Here is a 22,332-nt window from a genome sequence, read left to right on the forward strand (position 1 = left end):
CGGTGTCATATCAAAGCCTCCGCTCTTGTAAATAGCTGTTGATAATAGCTGCAAGATAAGCGGGAACACCAATCTTCGCCAGAGATTCCCGTATTAGGTTCCAATTGGCCGAATTAAATGCATTTCTCACATCCAGGGTCACCACTATGCAATATTTGCTAGTACTGCCCCTTCCGTGGATTGCATTTTCGGCCAAGCCAGTAACCATTTTGATGGAATCAATGGTTGATCTGGCTTTACGGAACCCATACTAGCGATCTGAGAGACCTCCCTGGCTCTCAACAACCGGGAGTAATCTATTATAGATTACCCGCTCTAGCATTTTGCCCACAGTGTCCAAAAGACAAATAAGTCTGTAGGAGGTTGGCTCACCTGGTGCTTTGCCAGCCTTAGGCACCAACTTCTGTCGTTTCCATGATGTAGGAAATATCCCCTCGGACATGCACGCTTCGAACAACTCAGCGAACATGTCCGATCTGGATTTCACGGCAAGTTTAAGGGCCTTATTCGGGACGCCATCCAGACCCGGAGCTTTATTATCTCCTATCCTAGTGCAGATCTCCAGCAGCTCGTCACTGGTGACTGGCGGTATTGCCGTGTCGTTCAGAGGTCGCTGGAAGCTGTCTACGCCCTCCTCTTGCTGAGGGAATAACCCCTGGATGATTTTTAACAAGAGTGTAGGGCACGTGATCTGCGGAGATGATCGGCCTCTGAATCGCCCCATCACGATTCTATAGGCGCTCCCCCACGGGTTTACGTCCGCTTCTAAACAGAGCTCCTTAAAGCATTCCCTCTTGCTCCGTTAAATGGCGAGCTTGAGGGTTTTGCGGGCTTCCTTATAGGCGCGCTCTTTTTGCCCTTGGTCGATTCTGCCTACAGCTCTTTGAGCCGCTCTTCTGGCTCGGCGACAGGCTGATCGAAGACTGGCCAGTTCAGCATTCCACCAGTAGTTTGGTCTTCTACTGGCGAATGAGCACCTCCTCGGCATGGACGCGTCACACGCTTTGGCGATGCATTGGACCACATGGGCAGCTCTTTCCGTAGAGGCGCCTGCTTTATTAGGTTGGTCTAACCACACCTCCATGAAGGTCTGCTCATCCAGAGCTTTAGCGGACCAGCCTGACATGATGATCTTATGCCCGGTGACTCCACCGATAGCCCAAAGAAGATTGCCTGGTGATCGCTGTGGGTGTAGTGGTTGCTGACACACCAAGACATACTACGTGCCAGTACAGGGTTGACAAAAGTTAGGTCTACGATTGAGGTAGACCCCGCTTTCTGAAAGGTGTTTACACATCCTTCGTTGGCCAGAACGACATCCAACTGTGCGAAAGTGTCTAATAGACTGCGGCCCCTTGCATTTGTCTCTCTGCTACCCCACTCACGGGCCCAAGCATTGAAGTCACCAGCTATCACCCTTGGACTACGACCCCTTGCGTCGAGAACAAGGCTGTCAAGCATTTCCTCGAATTCGGGCAGTGTCAGGCTTGGTGGGGCGTAACAGCTGTACACATATACCCCGTTTATTTTCGCCCACACAAAGCCGCTGTATGTCTGATTCCCAGTACATTGTATGGCTTCTCGACCACATGCCCATATCGCCGCTCCACCAGACGAATCTATAACCCACACGCCACCGTGACGGTTTCTATAGGGTTCGCTAATGATGGCAATTTCCACCTCGGATTCGCAGATGGTCTGTTCGAGTAAATCTTGAGCGACCCTACAATGATTTACTTTTATTTGAATAAACCTCATTTTTTCATTGAAGTCAGCGCCTTCCTAAATTGCGGGCAATTTAGCACTTCCGGCAATATGCCGGTAATCCCGTCCCTCACTTCCTTCGCATAATAAGCATTTGGGGTCCCTATTGCACGCTTTGGCAATATGGCCTTTCTCCCCACACCTTCTGCATCGATCGGACCGATCAATGCCGCTGGTGCATGCCTTCGCGAAATGACCAAACGCGAGGCACTTGAAGCACCTCTTTAGAGAAATCTGCTCTCTCAGACGGCAAACAACCGATCCGATTCGAACCTTCCCGGCCGCCAATAACTTCTGCGCGGCGTCCACTGGCAATCGCAATGTGGCCGTCTGAGTATTGCCATAGGCTTTCCGCAAACTCACAATGGACTCTTCGGCAAGTTCCTCCAACTTGAACTGTTCCATCAAGGCAGTGCAAATTTCTCCTTTGGATGTCACTTCATCGAGATCCTTGCACTGTATATAGACCTCATGTTTTTGGGTCCGTACTGTGACATTCTCCCCAAGTGAGCTCTTAATCTGAGCTCGGAAGCCATCAGTTTTCCCCAAGCTGGTTTTTTTCAGTTCAAACATGAGGTCACCCTTTTGGGTCCTTCGAATCTTGCTGACATTTCCGCCTAGATCTTTTAGGTCGGGGTCAGCTTTGACCTTTTTTAGTATCTCAGCGTAAGACAAACTTCCATTGCTGGAGATTACAATCGCTTCTGGGCGAATCCACACTTATGCCTTTTTCTTCGCTTTTTTCCTAACTACTTTGGTCCAACCAACTTCTTCATTCCCCTTGGATTTCGTCGAGTCGATTGCCGGAGCTCGCACTTGGGGGACCTGCTTTCTCTCTTCGTTGCCTTTAGTTCCGTTTTTCGGAACTATTTGTATGGCTTTTTTCCTCTTAGGCGCCTGTTGACTTCCCAGAGGATCCACATCTCCTTCCCGACTCTCTTGTTTGGTGGCAGGCCGATTGCAACACGATTAGGTGTCACTTGGGTCGCTTGAGACACCGTTGGGGCAACAGATTTCCACTTGCCCTTAGAATTTTGTTCCTCCTGCTGCGATTTGTTGTAGAGCACTCTAATTGCTCTCACTATATTTTTTATGGCTTGGTGGACGTTGTGCTTGTCCTTGATGAACTCAGACAGCTCCACTATTTTTGCACCAAGCTGTGTGAAGGGTAATTCCTCTGCTTCAGGGCTCTGCTCTCCATGATGATTCCTAACCAGATTACTACTTTTAAATACTCCTTCACATTTGGCATTCATTGACCTTCCCTCCGTTTTATCTTTTTTGATGTTTGGCATTGGCGGAGATCTCAAAGTTGACGAACTTCTGAATGGGTCCTTTTCCTGGTCCTGGAGTACCTCCTGTTGCTGTTCCTCTTGAATATGTGCGATCGATGTTGTTGCTGTTTTTGTTGTCCAACGATCTGCTTTCAATTCACGTTTCTTCGGTTTTGTTACTGGTGTTCTTGGTAGAGTGGTACTTCGCTTGAACACTTCCTTTTCCAAATCTAAAACACTTGTAGCATTAGATGCCACGGTGGCCAAGTTGTCCACCACCGAGGGATATCGACGGCCGGGAGCCCGCTTGCTCACTCCCAAAAGCCGCCGGTACTGGGGTTCCGAGCCCCTGCACCGTAACTTTACTCCTTCTCAATTCGTCCATGTTGGTTTTATTTTCTGGGTGTCCTTCCCATAGCCATTTTGGTCCGCGCACCAGAGATGAGCAAACACTAGCCCATGCACAGTCAGAAAGGAAAAGTGCATGAGCACATATTTACACATCAATAGGTATGCCCCAATCCGCCAGCTGGGGTCGCGCCTGATGGGAGATCTGGCCACTCCTCACAGGTCTGTCTGTCTGTCCGTCACACGCATTTTTCTCGGAGACGGTTGTAGCGATTGACACCAAATTTGGTAGAAAGTTGGGAACTGTGAACGCTCACGCATATAGTGAGTTACATCCTTTCACGTCGAATTTAAGGGGGGCCCCATACATGCAAAAGGAAGGTGTAAATTTTTTTTCATCAAATGTAGTTATGTGGGGTATCAAATGAAAGGTCTCGATAAGTACTTTTCGAACCCGGTCTTAGTTTCGGCATTTGTTAGAAAGGTGGGGAGTGCGGGGGGTTGAAAGTGATCATTTTTTTAACGAATCCATTCTCAGAAACTACGCCAACCGAAAATTCTGAAAAAAATCAGGGGGGTGATACTATATGGTGCCTAGGCTCTGAAATACCCTCCATGCCGATACCTGTTCAAATAAAGTTAATAACAGTACATTACTATAATTTTTAGTAATTGACAGGGAAACCCCTCCTCAAGTTCACCCTAGAATCCTGAAATTATGCAGCAATGTAGGCTACAGCATAGAGCATGATCTTGCTGAATTTGGTGAAAATCGCACTATAACTAACAAAGGTATACTAGGTGAAAGCTGTCGCTTCTCTGCAAATTCAAGACTATGAATGTCAATATCACTTGAAAGTGGATATTTTCCATAATATATGCATATTTTATGTGTTACATGCTAATGGGGCAAATGCACACTCAAATCTCGTTATAAAAGAAATACACAAAACCTGAAGCATCTAGCTTCCGGTTTCTCGACTTGTTTTTGTCAAAACAAAAGCTTGTTAAAATGGATTCTCTGTCTGTCTGTCACACACACGTTTCATCAAAACCGCAAAACCAATCCAAAAGAAATTTGGTGGATATATTTGAACTTTGAAATCCTACGCATACAGTGAGTGACATAAATTTACGAGGATTTGAAAATACACGCAAAGGGGATGTACAATTTTTTTTCACAGAATATAATCATGTGGGGCATCAAATGAAAGGCCTCGATTAGTACTTTTCTGAAACTGCTATTAGTTTTGACATGAATTGTAAAGTACGCTAGTAACGAGTCAAAATATGCGTACTTAAAGTGAGACGGGACTTCATTTTCGGAAACTATCCAACCCAATAATCTGAAAAAAAAATCAACCTGGTGCGCTTATATGATATCTAGGTCTTAAAACATGTCTCATTCTGATATCTGTTTAAATAAACAAAATAAAAAATTCCAACTTGACTGAAAACCCTCATAGGGGTACTGCACCAGTATGGAATATACTATTGCACATATGCATGCCAAGTTTCATGGAAATCGGGCTATTAGTGTCAAAGCTGCAGCAGTTCAAATTTATCAATATCGCGCAAATTTATTATACAATTTCTCAAGCTATGCAAATAAGATGCTGACGTGATAATTAACGAGAATGATTGACATTCGAGTGCAATATTAAAATTCTATTAATAAAGAATCTACAACTACCTAGGCCTTATTTAGGTTTTGTTGAAAAAAAATCTTAATAAAATCGGTTTGCTGTCTGTCTGTCTGTCACACGCACTTTTCTCAGAAACTGTTGTTCCAATTGACACAAGAGCTCGTGGGAAGGTGGGAACGGCCACGCATGCAGTGACTTCCATAGTTCTATGTGGAACTTAAGGGTGAGTCCTTATATATTTAAAATTGTAAAGAAAAAGTTTCCACCGAATATAGTCATGTGGGGTATCAAATGAAAGGTTTTGATTAGTAGTTTCCAAGTCAGTCTTAGTTTTGAAGCTGGTTGTGAAGCAGGGAAGTGAGGGGGTCATAAAAGGACCATTCTTAGAAACATTCCCGACTTGTTTAAATAGGACCAGCTATGGGAGCTAATTGGTAATAATGGATGTTAAAGGGTATGGAAGGAGGAAATAAAAGCAAATAGTTTCGCTACACATATCATTTCGTAGTATTTTGTAAAAAAGATTTGATGCTTGAATATTTTCTGTTGAGCAATTTGAGAGGAGCGACCACTTGAAAATCATCATAGCATCAGATGTTAGTGTATTTGAATACATAGTCTTAATCAAAATGTTGCCCTAGTTCGATTCGCACATGCTTAGATATGTATGTAACCGACAAAAAAGTGTAAGCTCCCCTTGTCGTTGCCTGGGAAATTCAGCAAAATAGCGCGTGCGATATGATGTTCATATTTCCCTCTAAACAGGTTTGTATGATACCTTGAATCCGATTATATTCACCATGAAATAAATATGTATACTTGATTGAATTTAATTCTGAGCTTTCTCAACTTCGATATAGGATCAAAGGATATTTTCCGCACGAAGTGATGTTAGATAGTGTTACATGTGAAATTTCGTTCACTGTTTGGGTATGAACAAAGGAAGATTGTAATATTACTTTTGGGTTTCAATGAATTCCTACTAAGTGGATTGTTATAACCGCGGATTTATTTCTGCAAAAGGATAATATATAATTTTATTATTTTTGATCCTGAATTTCAAAATAGAAATGAGTTTTAAGTTTAAGTTGCTGAAATGATTAGATCATCCGGAAAATTTTGGACGGACGCAGCTACAGTCTCTTAGCAACTGCATGGTAACTAACTGAGTAAAACTTCATGAGTTTCGCCATCAGATTCCGTTTCGTTCGTGTTTTCGAGTTTACAACATCATTTTCTAAACCCCGTATTCACCCCGACGTTACGTAAACTTGAAATCCTTGAAACTTCTTCAAACTTTTCAGCACCTTCGAGATGTTTTTCGTATACATTTAGAATGCATGTCGTAAGCCTCTTAATGGACATGGTTTAAAATTGAGAATTTTTAAAAGGGACGCATATTGAAAATTTATTGAAATTTTCCTTGATAATAGCTGTAAACCTTCCCTTTGCCTGTACGATTTGATCTTTAGAACTTTTCACGGGAATCATTGTATGTATTGGCAAAAAATTTGTTGGGTGTAGCGAAACTATGAACTAAGAATGACATTATCTTACAATGGATGCAAAAGGAACGTATAAGTTTCTTCGAGCCACATCATGTTGGTTGTGAAGGATAACTGGAAATGGACTAACAGGTTAATTTGAAAAGAATTCCTGATTGTGATACTCAGTGCCGTAGGCAGAAAATCCGGGCCCCCTATTATCCTTTCTTTTCCATTGAAATTTCTAATGCGGGCCCGAGGGATTCTCCCAGCCTCTCGTCAGGTTACAATATTATAATATATTACTATATTCATTCATTCTGGAGACCTGAAAAATGTAGGGTCCTAAAATGTAAAATTTGGTGTAAACTCTACTTTTATTAACAAAGTTATATTTGTTCGAATTTACTGCACCCTAGCGTCAAAGCATCGTAATCTAATGACTTTGATATACTGAAGACTTGTCGACTACACTCAACCCTTGAGAATTAGTTGATAAAAAAAATTTCGCTACATATAAATAGAACACTGGTGAACCTAAAAAAAATGGGATGAGCGAAAGAAGACTGGATGACTATCTATCCTCATTAACCCGATGGAAGGAAAGACATTCACCGAAGTTCTGAGATCTGCTAACACCCTTCGTACTCAGAGTGGCATGCTGTTCTTAAATATGGATGAGTTTTAATTAGATCAGTAATTTGTTCAAATTCTGCGAGTACGCCAGGACTTGTTCTAATTATCTTCCTGCAGCTTCCAATAAATGGTTTATGAAGTCCAGCTTCTGCATCATTCTTTAAAATTATCCAGTTGTTCCAGAGTTCAATACCGTGCCTCATCCTTTGCCGACAAATCCTTCGTTTTACCACTTCTGCGGTAGCTCAACTTAAGCAAGTGGATAACAAGCAAATGCGTAACATACAATATGTATGTATGTAATGTCTGTTCTGTTCGTTGAAATTCCTTTAAAGCTTTCCAGTTTTCAAATGAATACGTGTAGCGTGATCCAGGTAAATCAGACAAATCTTCGAACATGGGAGCCTGCAATTCGCGTACCATTCCATGCACATACCACAATCTAAAGTGCATCATCACGAATTGCAAAATGTCGAATGTGTTCATCGATTTCAAGTGCATGTTAACTTGGTTCAGAAAATCCATTATTTATTTAAGACGTCAAATAACTGGGATAGTGGTGGATGTAGATAGTGTGATTTCTCTCTATTGGTCCTACATGAGGTAATTAAATAAATTCCCTTTGGGATTTTTTTTTTGTGGAATTAAGGGAAAAGTAGCGAGATGGAAAGTTGGATGTTAAGGGACTTTCCCTGGCATCTCTCCTATCCATCTTCCTGTTTTTGGCCTTAAGAATTTCTTCAGTCTAACGTGTCACTGGCCCCACGTATCCTCGCTCTGCAACATGGCCTCAATTATGGTGCTCGGGGACGCAAGGCACCCTTCCATCGAAAGGTGGTGGCGATAGTGGTCACACCTTCTGCGTAAGAAAAAGGTATCGCAGGCGTCATCCACTACGTCCTTGCAATAAATGCAGTCGGGTGACCGTGATTTTCCGATTGTGTGCAGGTGAGTTTGAAACTACCCGCATCTGTTGAACAGCTCGGTTAGATAATAGTCAGCTTCACCGTGTTTTTGATTTAACCGCGGCCACCCGTCATTTATGAGATGCGCGGTCCGTTTACCCCCCGATTCTGCTTCCCTAAATTGCTGCCATGCGAAGAGAGTACGGGCTTTCTCTTCACAGGCAACAGTTTCCTTATTTCTATCATCTTTTCTGAGTTATATAAGCCTAAAATCCGCAGCATAGAGAGCGATCGGAATAAATCCCGCTATCACCTTTACAGCTGACTTCCATATGGTACGATAGGCGGACACAATTCACAGAGCCCTTCGTCTTTGTACATACACTAGGCACTTACGATACATTTCCTTACTGAGGGAGCTGGATTATTCTTTGAAACCGTAATGGACGGACTGAAACGCGTTCATCAACAAGCCACGCCTGTTGGATACTGGACCTCCGAAGTTCGATATAAGCTAGCCAATCGCAAATATTCTAGCCGCAACCTTGCCTGCGGTGTTGCGAATCTGATTGAAAAAGCTCGCCTTTGTATTTATCATGAGTCGAGGTATCTCACTGTTGGCTTCGACAAAACCACCAATCTGAATAAGGAGGACTGTGAGAGCCCTCTCTTTGGTCAGTGCAACGTAGTTATAGAAAATCCATGCTCAGCCTACTGCCTCTGCTTACTCGTCGCATCAACACCCCCAGTGTCGGTTGAGCTTGCTCAACCATGCGTGCGGTAACAAGTGCTACAACATCATCCGTGTACCCGATCAGATGCGTTTCATCAGCCATATCGACTCTTTCCACGACTCTATCGTATAAAGCGTTACAAAAGTGCGGACCAACGACAGATCTCTGACCAAATGGGGAGCAAATTTGCCTTTGGCCTGGTAAGAAACCGTAAAGCCATCATCGCTTAACATTTTTAAGGTTTTGTTTGTAAAACAAAACCTTATTAAAATCGGTTTACTGTCTGTCTGTCTGTCCGTCTGTCTGTCTGTCTGTCTGTCCGTCACACGCACTTTTATCGGAGACGGTTATAGCGATTGACACCAAATTTGGTAGAAAGGTGGGAACTATGAACGCTCACGCATATAGTGAGTAACATCCTCTTACGACGAATTTAAAGGGGGGTCCCCATACATGCAAAAGGGGGTGTACATTTTTTTTTTCATCAAATATAGTCATGTAGGGTATCAAATTAAAGGTCTCGGTTAGTACTTTTCGAAGCCGGTATTAGATTTGACTTTTGCTGAAAAGATGGGGAGTGCGGGGGGTTGAAAGTGGTCATTTTTTCAACGAACCCGTTCTCAGGAACTACCCAACCGAAAAATCTGGAAAAAATCAGGGGGCTGCTACTATATGGTGCCTAGGCTCCGAAATACCCTCCATATCGATGCCTGTTCAAATAAAGTTAATAATAGTATATTAAAATAATTTTTAGTAATTGACAGGAAAGCCCCCCTTAAGTTCACCCTAGAATCACAAAATTTTGCAGCAATGTAGGCTACAGTATAGATCATGATCCTGCCAAATTTGGTGAAAATCGCACTATTACTAACAAAGGTATACTAGGTCAAATCTGCGCTCCTCTGCAAATTCAAGACTATGAATGTCAACATCACTTGCAAGTGGATATTTTCACATAATATATGCATATTTTACGTGCTACATGCTAATGAGACAAATGCACACCCAAGTCTCTTTATAAAAGAAATACACAAAACCTTTCATACCTGAAGCGTCTAGCTTCCGGTTTCCCGACTTGTTTATATTTGATCTTGGTTAAATTGTTGGCATTTGCTAATAATATTAAACTCAGAGTGTGAAGCGTATGAGGTTGACTGTTATCAATACAGGGCTTTCCATCAAATGATTGATTTAAATCGCTTTCTAAAAAATAGATGCCAATAGAATTTTTAACTATGTGACACGGAACTGTCAGGCTCATCGCTCCTCACATCTTCTTCTTTTTCTTCAGCCTTCAGTTCAGGCTCGTCGTGATCGGTTTCGTCATTTTAATTTATCAAATGCCTGATCAGGATGTAATCGCGAGACCTTTAAATCCCCATCCAGTGTATCATGCGACCATTGTTTTGACCGGCTTTTTGGTTGCTTACCATTGACTTCGATGTTCTCACCAATACTGGTTGTTGAATTCACGTTAGCGTGAATTACGTGACCACACCATCGAAAACGCCTCTCTTGCAGTTTTTCCACGATCGGTGCAAACCCATATCGATCGCGGATATTCTCATTTCAGACGTGATCAAAACGTGTCACGCCACCAGTGCAATGCAACATCTTCGTCCCCATTACCGCAAGACGCCGTTCATTGTCCTTTATAGTCAACACTCAAACTATAGAGAGCGACAGACGGACGACATTGCAGTAAATGTTAGATTTGGGACGTGCGCTGATACGTCGATCACAAAGAACACCAGTTGCGGAATGTCACTTCATCCAGGTGGCGTTAATGCTTGAAACATTTCATTACGTAGTTCTCCATTGGCTGGTAGCATTGACTCGAGATATTTAAATCGCTCAGTTCTTTCAATGGCAGTAATCTGCCCCTCCAGATATTTAAATCGCTGAGTTCTGGCAATGGTGGTAACCTGCCGAGAACTGAGCGATTTAAATATCTCGGGTCAATGCTGTAAGCCAATGGAGAACTACGTTATGCTCCTCACATAGGGAAACACAAAACCTTTTATACCTGAAGCGTCAAGCTTCCGGTTTCCCGACTTGTTAAAGTTTAAGTGTTAAACCCTAAACGGGTGGACCAAAAAAATAGAGAGTAAGTTGCTCCTCATTTGGTCCGGTCCGCCATTAAATTGATGTGGACTTAGGATCCCGCAATTCTCAAAATAGGATTTTCCAGTGCCTCGAGCATATCGTACCACTTCGCAGAATTACGTTGAGGATCACAAGGAGCACCACTTCCCGACAGTAGTAATTATGTGCCTCAGCCAATTTGATCGCTTGGATCACCTTCTCAATCTCATCAATTGAGGATCACCTGGCTCTAAAATGATGTTGTGTTGGTGAGTATTTTCCCACAGCACGAATTGCGTCAGTCAATCGTAGGTTGGCGAGCTTCTCCAGCAGCTTTCCCACTGTGTCCAACATATTGAGCGGACGATACGTTGACAGCGTCTAAGGGTCGTCTTTGCTCTTGCTTATCAGCACAAGTCTCGCAACCTTCCAGCGGGAAGGAAAAACGTAAGGCAAAACATTTTGAAATGCCGTTTGTCACTTTGAAGGAAATGTACTGATGATCGTTGGCCGTGAAGTCTTCCAGTACCTTTAATCGTTAGACCGCTGATACTAAGGGCTCCGTAGCAAAAGTTACGTCAAGGATGGTACCCACGCAATAAGGACGTCGGAATGCCGCAGTGCTATCGATATTTAGGACAATAAGTCCTTTCCTACTTGACCACCTCACTATTATAACCGTAACTATACGTCACTTTACTGTTAGTATTTGGAACATTATTCGTGCTGGTTTCAGCAGAATGGGTACCAAAATCCAATGAACAAACGTACAAGGAACGGGCAGAATGTTTCAAACAACTAGAACTAACGAAAGAAACAGAGGGAAGTCGATCCAACGAGCTGTACTCTGTGGCAATCACGGCGAGAAGAAGGAATCGTACCGCAATGACCAGGCCGCCGGCTGTGTCGCGGTAGTTCAGTGCATCGGGGGCCATTAAAAGAGTGGGATCAAATTGGATTCCCTGGTCCGTGATGATTACGGCTGGTACGTCAAAGCGCGAGATCCCTTCTCGAAACAGGGCCTTGGCAGTAATGTCAGTCAGAGGAATTGCTGCAGGCCACCGCGTAAACCTATCGATGATTGTGTGGTAATGCTTGTAATCGCGCGAGCCTCGCCAAGGACCAATAATATCGAGGTGGTTGGTATGGAAGCATTTGGTCGACCAAGAGAATACGTCTACTTTCATTTTTACGTGCTTGTTGATCCTACACTTATGGCACACAATGCGTTCTCTAGCCCAAGATTTTATGGCCTTGTTCATGGACGGTTAGAAGTATTTTTCGGTGACTAACCGGTTAGTCGTCCTGATGTTTGGGTGGGCAAGATTGTGTACTGCGTGAAATACCTCCTTGCGAAAATCGGCCGGAATAAATGGCCTAGGTCTCTTGTCTGAGGTCTTGCAGAGCAAGTAGGAATTTGAGCCAAAGATAAGGAACTCCTTGAACTTGCATATGGAGTTTGTCCTCAGGTTATGAAGTTCTGCGCCTCAGCCATTGCGGTATAATCGATCGCGGCGGGGACTGTAACCTCCGAGATTCGAAACAAAGTGTCTACAATAACATTGTTCTTTCCAAACACATGTTGGATATCAGAAGTAAACTGGCTGATATAACTTAGTTGTCGAAGTTGGCGAGGGTACGCTTTGTCGGAATTTTGTTTAAGAGTGAAAATGGGGAGCTTGCGGTCCGTGAATTCGGTGAACGGCCCGCCCTCAAGAAATAAACCGAAGTATGTTATGGTTGGGTACGCGGCGGGTAGCTCACGATCATAGAGGTTGTAGTTACGTTGAGTTGGGTTGAGCTGCTTTGGGAAGAAGCTCAACGGTTGCCTGATTTGATTCACTCGTTGGTGAAGAGGGGCGCCTACCGCTGTATCTGAGGCATTGATGAACACAGTCAGAGGTGCATCTAGGTGAGGAAACCACCAGCAGTGATACATCAACAAGCGGTTGTTGTTTTTCATCAAGCCAAGCAATCTTGTCTTTGGTTTTGGGCCCAAACAATTAGGCGTTAAGGACCGCTTGGTGATGAGCGACTTTGGGCAAGAAACGACGATAGAAGTTTCACATGCCCAAGAACCTTCGCACCTTCGATCCTTCACTGTAGTTGGTAGGGGAAATCTCTTAATCGCCTCAACTTTGTCTGGATCGGCCTCCAGGAGACGTTGGAAAACGCATTCGACATGTTTCAAGTGCTCAGATTCTGAAGAGGAAGCCATCTAAACATCATCCATATAGACGAAACAAAGGTTCAAGTTTCGTAAGACAGATTGGATGAATCTCTGGAATGTCTGCCCTGCGGTGCAGATACAAAAAGTCATAGTAGTGAACTCGAAGCGTCCGGAAGCGAAGCGGCAGGAATTCGGTGGTACGCCTTAGCTAGATCCCAGGTCATGAATGCATGGCAGTTTGTCAGTGAATGCGCGGCGTAGGAAGCAACTTGCGCGGCAGAAGCACGTAAGTGCAAATTGCGGTGACCGTAACATCGAAAAACAATTTTTGACAGCGAAAATAGTGCTTAACCTGCTGAGAGAAATTACTTTCTATATTGATGTTGCGATATTTTCGAAGGAGTGTGCGAATGCAATGGTTGTCAATATTCTAAAAATAAAAGAAAAAGTAAGCAAATTTCCTGACGACTTCAAAGAGGTTGCGAGTCTAACAAGGTTTTATTCTGCAAGTCCACCAATAGCCCACAGTGACACAGAAACTGAAATGGTGGTGGTAATGTCCGCCAAACGAATCGCCACGTTCGGCGCAATCCGTGACTCACTTCCACCTACCTGTAAGTGTGAATCAGGGAGAAGTTCGCGGCAGCCAGTCGCAAGTTTTTCGGCATTAACGTGCTTAGACTGTTCAGAGGGTTGAAAATTGTAAGGCGACGTGGTACTGCTCTTCGGGTAGCCGCCGAGGCACCCAGTGAGCCCTTAAACTCCGAATGTGAGGACAGCACGTGACTACCTAAACGCCCTTTTCGGAAAGCAGACCTCAACCATGGTTGCGATCGGGATCTAACTAACGAACGCAAATACTCACCATCGCTATCAGCTTGGAGACTGCGTCCGCAAATGAAAATGAATCTAAGGTCCTCGACCTCCTAACGTGTGTCCCTAGACACTTTCGTGTTGACGGGGGGCGCATACACCTCGTGGACTTTATCGGCGATGGTGGACAGCACCTCCAGCAAGTCCGCACACATTAAGATAGCGCGGGTGCTCTTTAGGAGTCAATGCACAAAGATTTCAACAGCTCTGAGCCGAGCTTACCCTCCACCCCCAGCTGGCTCATTTCTAGAAGCAGCTGAGGGGGGGGGGGGTATGGTTGCTTAGCGTCAACTGTTCCACCAGTCAAACGTGGTAGTAGTCTTCCAACACCTCCGCGACGAGCCCGATGGTCTCTCCGACAAGACCGATAAGCGCATGATTAAAGCGCGTGCGTCCGTTGTGACGGCTGCGAGCGCCAATTGCGCTTCCCATTGTTGGAACACCCTTACTGTGACCGCTACCACAGAAGGAGTTTGCGTCGTGTCTCCACGTTTAGCTCCACGTGTTTACGTGGGGCCTATCAATTATTGAATTCTGCCTGTCTGGCAGTCACACGCACATTTCGCAGAAACGGCTATACCCTGATTGATGCGAATTTGGTGAGAAGTTGGGAACAGTGAACACAGGTCCACATGCAGTAAGTTATATCTTTCTATGTTGAGTTTGAGGGGGGGGGGAGGTATACTTTTTTATTTCACTGAATATAGTCATCATGGGTATCGAATTAAAGGTCTCGATTAGTACTTTCCGAAGCCAGTCGGAATTTTAACATTTATTAGAAAGGTAGGGAGTGCGGGGGGTCAAAATTGAACATTTCTTTAGCGGACCCTCTCAGAAACTACCGAACTGAAAAATCTGAAAAATATCAAGAGGCTGCCACTCTACCTGAAATACTTTCCATACCGATATCTGTCCAAATAAAGTTAATAATTGTATATTACTATTAATTTTTAGTAATTGGCTGGAAAAGGTCCCTCCATCTTCCAATCATGAAATTCGGCAGGAATGAAGGCTATAACATAGAACGTGTTCCTACCAAGTTTGGTGAAAGTCGAACTATTACCAGCATCGCCTATTTGACCGTGTTGGTGCTGATGTGGTGAAACGCCGGCTCTCTTCGTAACACTAGCTCAGTTTTTCTCGCTGAAAAGGTTTCTCTTCTTGATCAGCTCACTAGCAGCGTTCCTACTCCGTTCCCCCACGTTCACACCTATATTATTGCCAAAGGGGCCGAGACAGAAAGCAAAGTCTTTAACTGATTTACAAGAAATGTTTATTTCACGTTTTTAAACACGGAACATATTGTGGTCCATATCGGTCGGCGTCTCGAACTCGACTCCCCGCTACCCATCGTTGTGGTCGCGATTGCTCGTTTGTGACAGTTCGGCCACTCCTGACAAATCGGACTCCTGGCCGGGCACGTTCCCCGGGTCTTCTTCGTTGTCGCTCCCATCGGTATCGTTGTCGAGGAAAGGTGCAGCTGTGCACCACGGTTTGAGATGTTCGGCGTGGAACACCGAATTAAAGCGCCTTTGTCGACGTTGGAGACCTTCGATATCTTCAACGACGTATCGGTCGAACCTTAAGACTTTCGAAATTACATACGGCCCTCGATATCGCGGCTCCAGCTTTCGAGAAAACCCCGTCGAAGGAGCAACGTTGGTAATCACGACCAGATCACCCTCCTGATATTGAATGTGTTGGATCCCGTTTAATTTACAGTATTCGGCAAAGTTGTGAGAAGTGAAAGCCGTGCCTCGATCGGTGACGACAATAGCTGGTAGCCCAAAATACGAAGTCAATTCATTCAACGCTCGTATTACTGGCTGGGTGTTTACGCTACGGACGGCTTTTAAGACTGTAAATTTAGTAAAAGGATCGGTGATCCCCAGGATATATTGATTTCCTCGTGACGTCTTCGGCAGTGGTCCTACATGATCCAGGTGCAATCGCATGAAGGGAATAGGTTTCACAGTGTCGATGTATAGCTGCCCTTCGGCCTTCCCTGTCACCGTCTTATTGTACACGCATTCCATGCATGCTGATATATATGATTTGACATATTTTCTCATTTTCGGGAACCAAAAATCTTTCCTCAATCGATCTAAAGTTTTCTCTGCAGCAAAGTGTCCCATGTCATCGTGGTACGTACGCACTACTCTCCATCGGATTGCCGTCGGTACAACGAATCTCAACTGATCGTCAACTTTGCGGTACAAACGGTTATTTTTGTAAACGTATTCGCGTCGAATCTGTGTCGCTTGTTCAGAGCTCATTCCTTGAAGAACTTTGACAATATTTGCTAACTTCATATCCTGCAGCTGGATGGTCGTCAAGAAATCGTGTTCATCGAGTTCCACCTTAAGGACGAGGTCGGCGACTGCCTTGGTTTAGTTTGGAGGCTCTACGGGTGCTCTGCTCAGAGCGTCTACATGTCGCATGCGGTCAGCACTTCGATGGATGTATTCACAATCGAATTCCTGAAGACGTAGTCACCATCTAGCAATGTGAGGATGTAACGACGTTTTATTTTTCGTAGATGTTATTGCAGCACAATCAGTAATGACACGAAACCTCTTTCCGATCAATAACATTCTGAACCGTTCCAGGCTGTCGACTATGGCTAGAACCTCTAGCTCACGACTGTGATATTTCGCTTCGGTCTCCGAGCACTTCCGACTGAAGTACATGACAGGTTTTAACCCGTTGTCGCTCTCATGAAGTAACACTCCAGCAATTCCATTCGAACTCGCGTCCGTATGGACTTCGTGCTGTTGCTTGACGTCGTAGATCTCTAAAATCGGTGGATGATAAAGAGCTCTTCGTAAGGTATCGAATGCTTCCTGTTCAAGAAATGTCCATGTAAATGGTTCCGCATCCTTCGTTTTCAGCAATCGAGTTAACGGTAAAGCTATCTGAGCATATCCTTGAACGAATCGTCGAAAGAAACTAGTTAGTCCAAGAAACCGTCGAACCTCGGTTCGATTACTAGGTGTTGGGAATTTCTGGATTGCATCGGTTTTCACTTCACCGGGTAGAAGACCTTCCTTAGTGATTCGATGTCCCAAAAAGGATACTTCGGTCGCTAAAAATGTACATTTCTTTATATTTAATGTCATACCGATTTCCGCTAATATTTTTTGATTTTGATTTTTCGGATTTCTCTTTGGAATTTGAATGGAGCGTTGGTCAATCCAAATGGAGCTACGTTGAATTCATATTGGCCTACATGAGTGGCGAAAGCCGTATACTTTTTCGATGATTCGGCAATCGGGATTTGGTAATATCCTGAAATGAAATCCAGCGTAGTAAAGAAGGAATTTCCGGCCAATTGTGCCACTTGCTCTTCCACACTGGGAACTGGGAATGGTTCCTTCACTGTAATCGCGTTTAATGCTCGATAATCGATACAAAGCCGGTCTGTACCATCTGATTTCGCGACCAGTATGACCGGAGATGAATATTCCGACTCGCTCGGTCGAATTATTCCAGCTTTCAGTAACTCGTCGATCATTTCTTCCACTTTCAATCGCTTCGGGAACGGAAGCTTGTAAGGCTGTCGACTGACTGGTTTGCTGGTTGTAACACGGATTTCCATTTCGGTGGAATTTGAACCACCAATCGTTGATAAATTAGTAGAAAACCACTTATGCCATTTTTCCAATACTTCAGACAGTTGTTCTTTATCGATTGATGATATTGGTCCGGTTCGTATTTCTATTCCGATTTCATTTTAAATTCACGACCACGAATTGTGCAGCACCTACCTTCTTGCAGTAGAATATCGGTTCCAATGAGTATCGGCTTATCCATCTGCTCGTCGTCCACGATATACAAAACTCCCTCCAGTATCACGTCGTCAATTCTGATTGTTGCAATTATTTTCTTATTACAAAGGTATACAGCTCCACCGAACCCTTTAAGTTGTTGTGCTGGTTCGAATTGTTTAATCTGTCCAATTCGTTGAGCCTCAGACTGTCTGATCAAAGAACAGCTACTTGCTGAGTCCATAATACACTCAAATTCATCGTCGCCTATTTCCACTGTCTTCGTTAGCAATTTGTTGTCTGTGTGTTGTGCTATACGATTTATTGTCTCTCGGCGGTTGGCTTCTGTTCGCGCGGCTGTCAGGCAGTCATTCTGCGCATGGCCAGTTCTATTACATTTCACGCATCGTGGTCTTCGTTGCGGCTTCGGACAGTTCAACGACAAGTGCCCTCTTTCGAAACAATTGTAACATAGCCTCGAGTTTTGATTTGCAGCATTCAGCAGCGGCGGCGATCGGAGTATATTCGTTCGTTCACCCCGAACGCTATTGGAACTATCGTTCGTTCCCGGATCGTTCGCTACAAATCGTCGTATGGCCACTAGCATTTCGCTCGGCGTGTTGAAATGCATCGTGGCTATGGCAGTTTGTAAAGGTTTCATACAAAGCCCTCGTCGTATGTAATACACGATCGTTTCGTCGTCAAGCTTCGCCCGTCGTCCCATTGCGCAGACGCGGAAAAAATATTCTTCGTTGTGTGCGCGACGGCTGCTATCGAGCCGCTGTCGCCTATCTTCTGTCGTAAATCGACTGGGGAAATCTGCAATTAGCACTTTGGAGAATTCTTCCCACGTTGCAAACGTCGTTTGCAATCCGTCAATCCATCGTTTCGCCGGGCCTTTCAACTTAGCCTGAGCGGCAAACAGAATGAGATATTCTTCCCAGTGATATACCTGAGCCAATTTTTCAATTCGGTCGATGAATTGTTCGGTTGATGGGGACACATCGTCGAGCTGGTCAAATGTTGGTAGAATCCCGATAACATCTCGTGGTTGAAATACGTATTCCGCGGTCGGTTGATGAGTTGACGTCATCGTCTCGTTGCGCCGTCGTAGTGTCGGTTCGATATCGCCGAAAGCCGTTGAATGAGTCGGTGCGGTAATATTGAATGGTGTGCGTTGATAATGGGCTTCGGCAATAGCATCGTCGTCCTGGGGTAGGACGGCTGATGGAACGGGTGGAACAGGTGGTACGGGTGGTACACCGACTTGGCCATTTTTAATGGCCGCCATGATTGACGCCACATTTTCCACCAAAGCGGAAACCGTCTGTCGAAGGTCGTCGTCATTGTCCTCGATTTCGTTGTCGGACAATTCGATTTCATCGCTACCTTCACTGTCGATCAACCGCTTCACTAAATCCGGTTTTCGCCCGGCCGATCTCAACTCCCGGTCGCGCAGCAACTTCCGTAATACCGGGCACGTTAAATCTGCGATTGCGAATTTTTGTCGCGGCATTTTGCATTCACCGAAACCGAAAAGGAAGATCCCACTTCTGATCTGTCAAAGGGACCGAGACAGAAAGCCAAGTCTTTAACTGATTTACAAGAAATGTTTATTTCACGTTTTTAAACACGGAACATATTGTGGTCCATCTCGGTCGGCGTCTCGAACTCGACTCCCCGCTACCCATCGTTGTGGTCGCGATTGCTCGTTTGTGACATTATGTTGATGATTGAAGATGAGATCATCAATAACGTTGTCGTTGGGAGATATAATGATGATTCTATTTTAAGAAAGTACCAAACTAAAAAGTTTCTCTTGCTCAATTTTCCTTCCTCTTTTCAGACGTATAATAAATACTGGACTAGTGAAAGTACCTGATTTCAGATATCTTTCAACGGGTACAATATTGCATATGATGTAAGATTGAATCTATTCAAATCGAAAGATGGATACTCACTTGTTTTTTTGTTTTTTCTTTTTTTTTTGCATTTCAGTGATTTAGAAGGCAATAAAATTGATCACGTTGATAGTTTCTCGGTAAACGTTAAGACTGAGCAATTGTAAGTCCAAAGATAATATAAATTTTGTTTTAGGGCTTCCTTGATATTGAAATAAAATTCAAATAAAAGATTTTCTGGAGTATTGTCTAAAGTAATTTCATTTTTCTAGCAACATTTTGGATTATCTTAAAAACCTTTATCAAATGAACTTGACATTTCCAAGAAATGTATCTAATTCTGTAATAGATGTAATTTTCTGCTTTATTTTCCTGTAAACTAAAAGTTATTTTTAACTGAAAATATTATGGAGTTGCGAAAAACTTCTTCGAATTATTTCGTTCATACCGAGTTTCATGATTTCATGGTTTCGCATTCTAGGATACTAGATAATAATGATATTACATCCATCGCTGACTCCGCATTTTATGGTTCAGAAATAGGAAAACTGTACGTATTGCTTAATGTTGAAAATTTTCCGGAAACTTTTTGATAATCATATTTCTGGTGTTATAACTTTCAATTGTTTTCAGAAGTTTGAAGGGAAACACAAAACTTCAATACATACATCCAAAGGCGTTCGTTGGTATTCATAACATTCAAGAATTGTTAGTATGGTATATGTTGCTAGTACCGACTTTGTCAAAAATTTCTCTTTTCCTAAGCGTAATGTGCGTAACGGACATTTTTCCTTTGAATTTTGTGCTTACTTCTCCAGAGATTTATCTAGTACGTCGTTGCTTGCTATTCCGTGGGAAGGACTGCAGAGCTTGGAGATACTTCGTATACAAAGGACTCATTCTTTGAAAACAATTCCGTCCATTTATGAATTCAAGGTAATTGTGCTTGAAATATTTCTGAGTTTTTGTAAATGGAAGCCATTTTGCTGCTTGGTTAGACATTTATAGTTTAATATTCAATTCGTTTTATGTCATTCCGAATAAGAATCTGCAAGTCGCCTGGCTCACACATCCTTTCCATTGCTGTGCTTTTAAATTCCCATCAAGACATGATCCTGTTCGACATGCACTTCGCCTAAAATATCTCGCTGAAGTTAAGCAAACTTGCTTAGGTATCACTGCTTCCGGAGCAACGGTATGGGTATAGTTTTTCCTATGGTTTCTATACTAATCAGTAAAATGTATCTTCCATTTCCATATATAGAAAAGTCGCAACGGAGCAACTGAGGTCAATACTGATCCCATCGAAGTGGAGAGAAAGAATGGAAGAAAAACAAGAAATGCACCATTGATGACGGTTGTTGGAAGTGGCCCTATTTTTAGGTAATCAAATATTCCTCCTTTGCTGTTTTGAATAAGACATGAAATAGTGGGTATTGTGCTTTTCCTGCAGAACTTTGGAAACGTATTTCGCTGATGATAAACGATTAATTTACATTATGCCGCTTATGGATTGGGTTCGCCTATTTTTGAGCTTTGCTCCTCGAATAAATTTGGCTCTACAGACCCTGTTCATTAAATTAGGACCACACTACTTTTTTCCGAAATTTGGTTTTCTTTCTTCCAAAGCTTATTACAGAAAATAGATATAAAATAGAAAATGCTATTTTCAGATTCCCTATCTTATATATAATTCATTTAATCAAAAGGAATCTGACTTAAACATTAATACTTTGTGAAACTACCTCTAGTGTCAATAACTGCCCTTATTCTGTCAGGCATACTTTCATAGCATCGATCTATCATTTGCTTGATTTCATCGTCATTTTCCCAGAAATCGGCAATTTTTAATTTTAAAACATCTAAAATTGAATTAGGAGAGGCGTAAACCTTAGCTTTTAATAGGCTCCAAACGTTCTCGATGGGGTTGAGGTCCGGGGAATTACCAGGCCACGCTAGAATCGGAATGTCACATCTTTTCAACATATTAATTGTAGATTTAGCACGATGACAAGGTGCACCATCTTGCATAAAGGTTGTTGAATGTCGGCAGCATCGCAGGTAATTAAAATGAGGGCACAAAATGTCGTCAATCAAAAACTGGTATTGGCAGGCATCCATTGTTCCCTCTACAAAATATAGCGGTCCTGGTCCATCGGTTGAGATAAGGGACCATATCATCGCTGCTGGAGGGTGTTTGATAGTTCTTACGACGCAGCCTTCCTGATATCGCTCCGATGGTCTTCTGCGAACATACTGCAGCCTTTCTGTAACAGCTTCCAGCCTGCATTCGTCGCTAAAAGCTACCTAAATGGGGAGAAAAATATGTTTTGTTTTTTAAAAATATGCTTTTGGGGGATTAGGCGATTATATATATTAAAATTATATCTTATTCACTTTTTTCCAGTCATCAACGGAATAGTGCCGATAACGCTTTGCAAACTCTAGCCTGGCTTTCTTCATTCCAGCGGTCAGCTTAGGCTTCTTTGCAGGCCTTCTCGATCGAAGATTGGCTTCGTAATGTCTTCTCCTTAAAGTCATTTGCGAAACATGTATCCCTTCCTCTTGGAGATCCTGATGTAAGCTCCTCAAGGAAGAAAAACGCTTTTCGCAAGCTTGATTAACAATTCTGCGGTCCGTTCGAGGCGTTGTTTTCCTTTTACGACCGCAATTTTGTCGTTTGTTTTCGACTTGTCCTTTGTTAGCCAAATTCGCCTGAATGATTCTGCTAACAGTTTGGTGAGA

General features: G+C 43.3%; 1 protein-coding gene across 3 annotated transcripts in view; it reads left to right on the top strand.

Moving 5' to 3' along the window:
• The window catches only part of LOC119660184 (thyrotropin receptor), a 172,721-nt gene that overhangs the window by 112,693 nt on the left and 37,696 nt on the right, over positions 1-22,332 (top strand). For 2 of the 3 annotated variants that reach the window (XM_038068595.1, XM_038068597.1), the window contains exons 6-12: positions 19,533-19,607; positions 19,685-19,750; positions 20,069-20,137; positions 20,221-20,295; positions 20,406-20,523; positions 20,633-20,782; positions 20,852-20,970. In XM_038068595.1, the coding sequence (XP_037924523.1) occupies positions 19,533-19,607; positions 19,685-19,750; positions 20,069-20,137; positions 20,221-20,295; positions 20,406-20,523; positions 20,633-20,782; positions 20,852-20,970 (672 nt within the window). The remainder of the gene's footprint in view (positions 1-19,532; positions 19,608-19,684; positions 19,751-20,068; positions 20,138-20,220; positions 20,296-20,405; positions 20,524-20,632; positions 20,783-20,851; positions 20,971-22,332) is intronic. The other variant, XM_038068596.1, reaches the window with a different exon arrangement.

Source organism: Hermetia illucens, chromosome 6 (assembly GCF_905115235.1).
Source record: "Hermetia illucens chromosome 6, iHerIll2.2.curated.20191125, whole genome shotgun sequence".
NCBI lineage: Eukaryota > Metazoa > Arthropoda > Insecta > Diptera > Stratiomyidae > Hermetia > Hermetia illucens.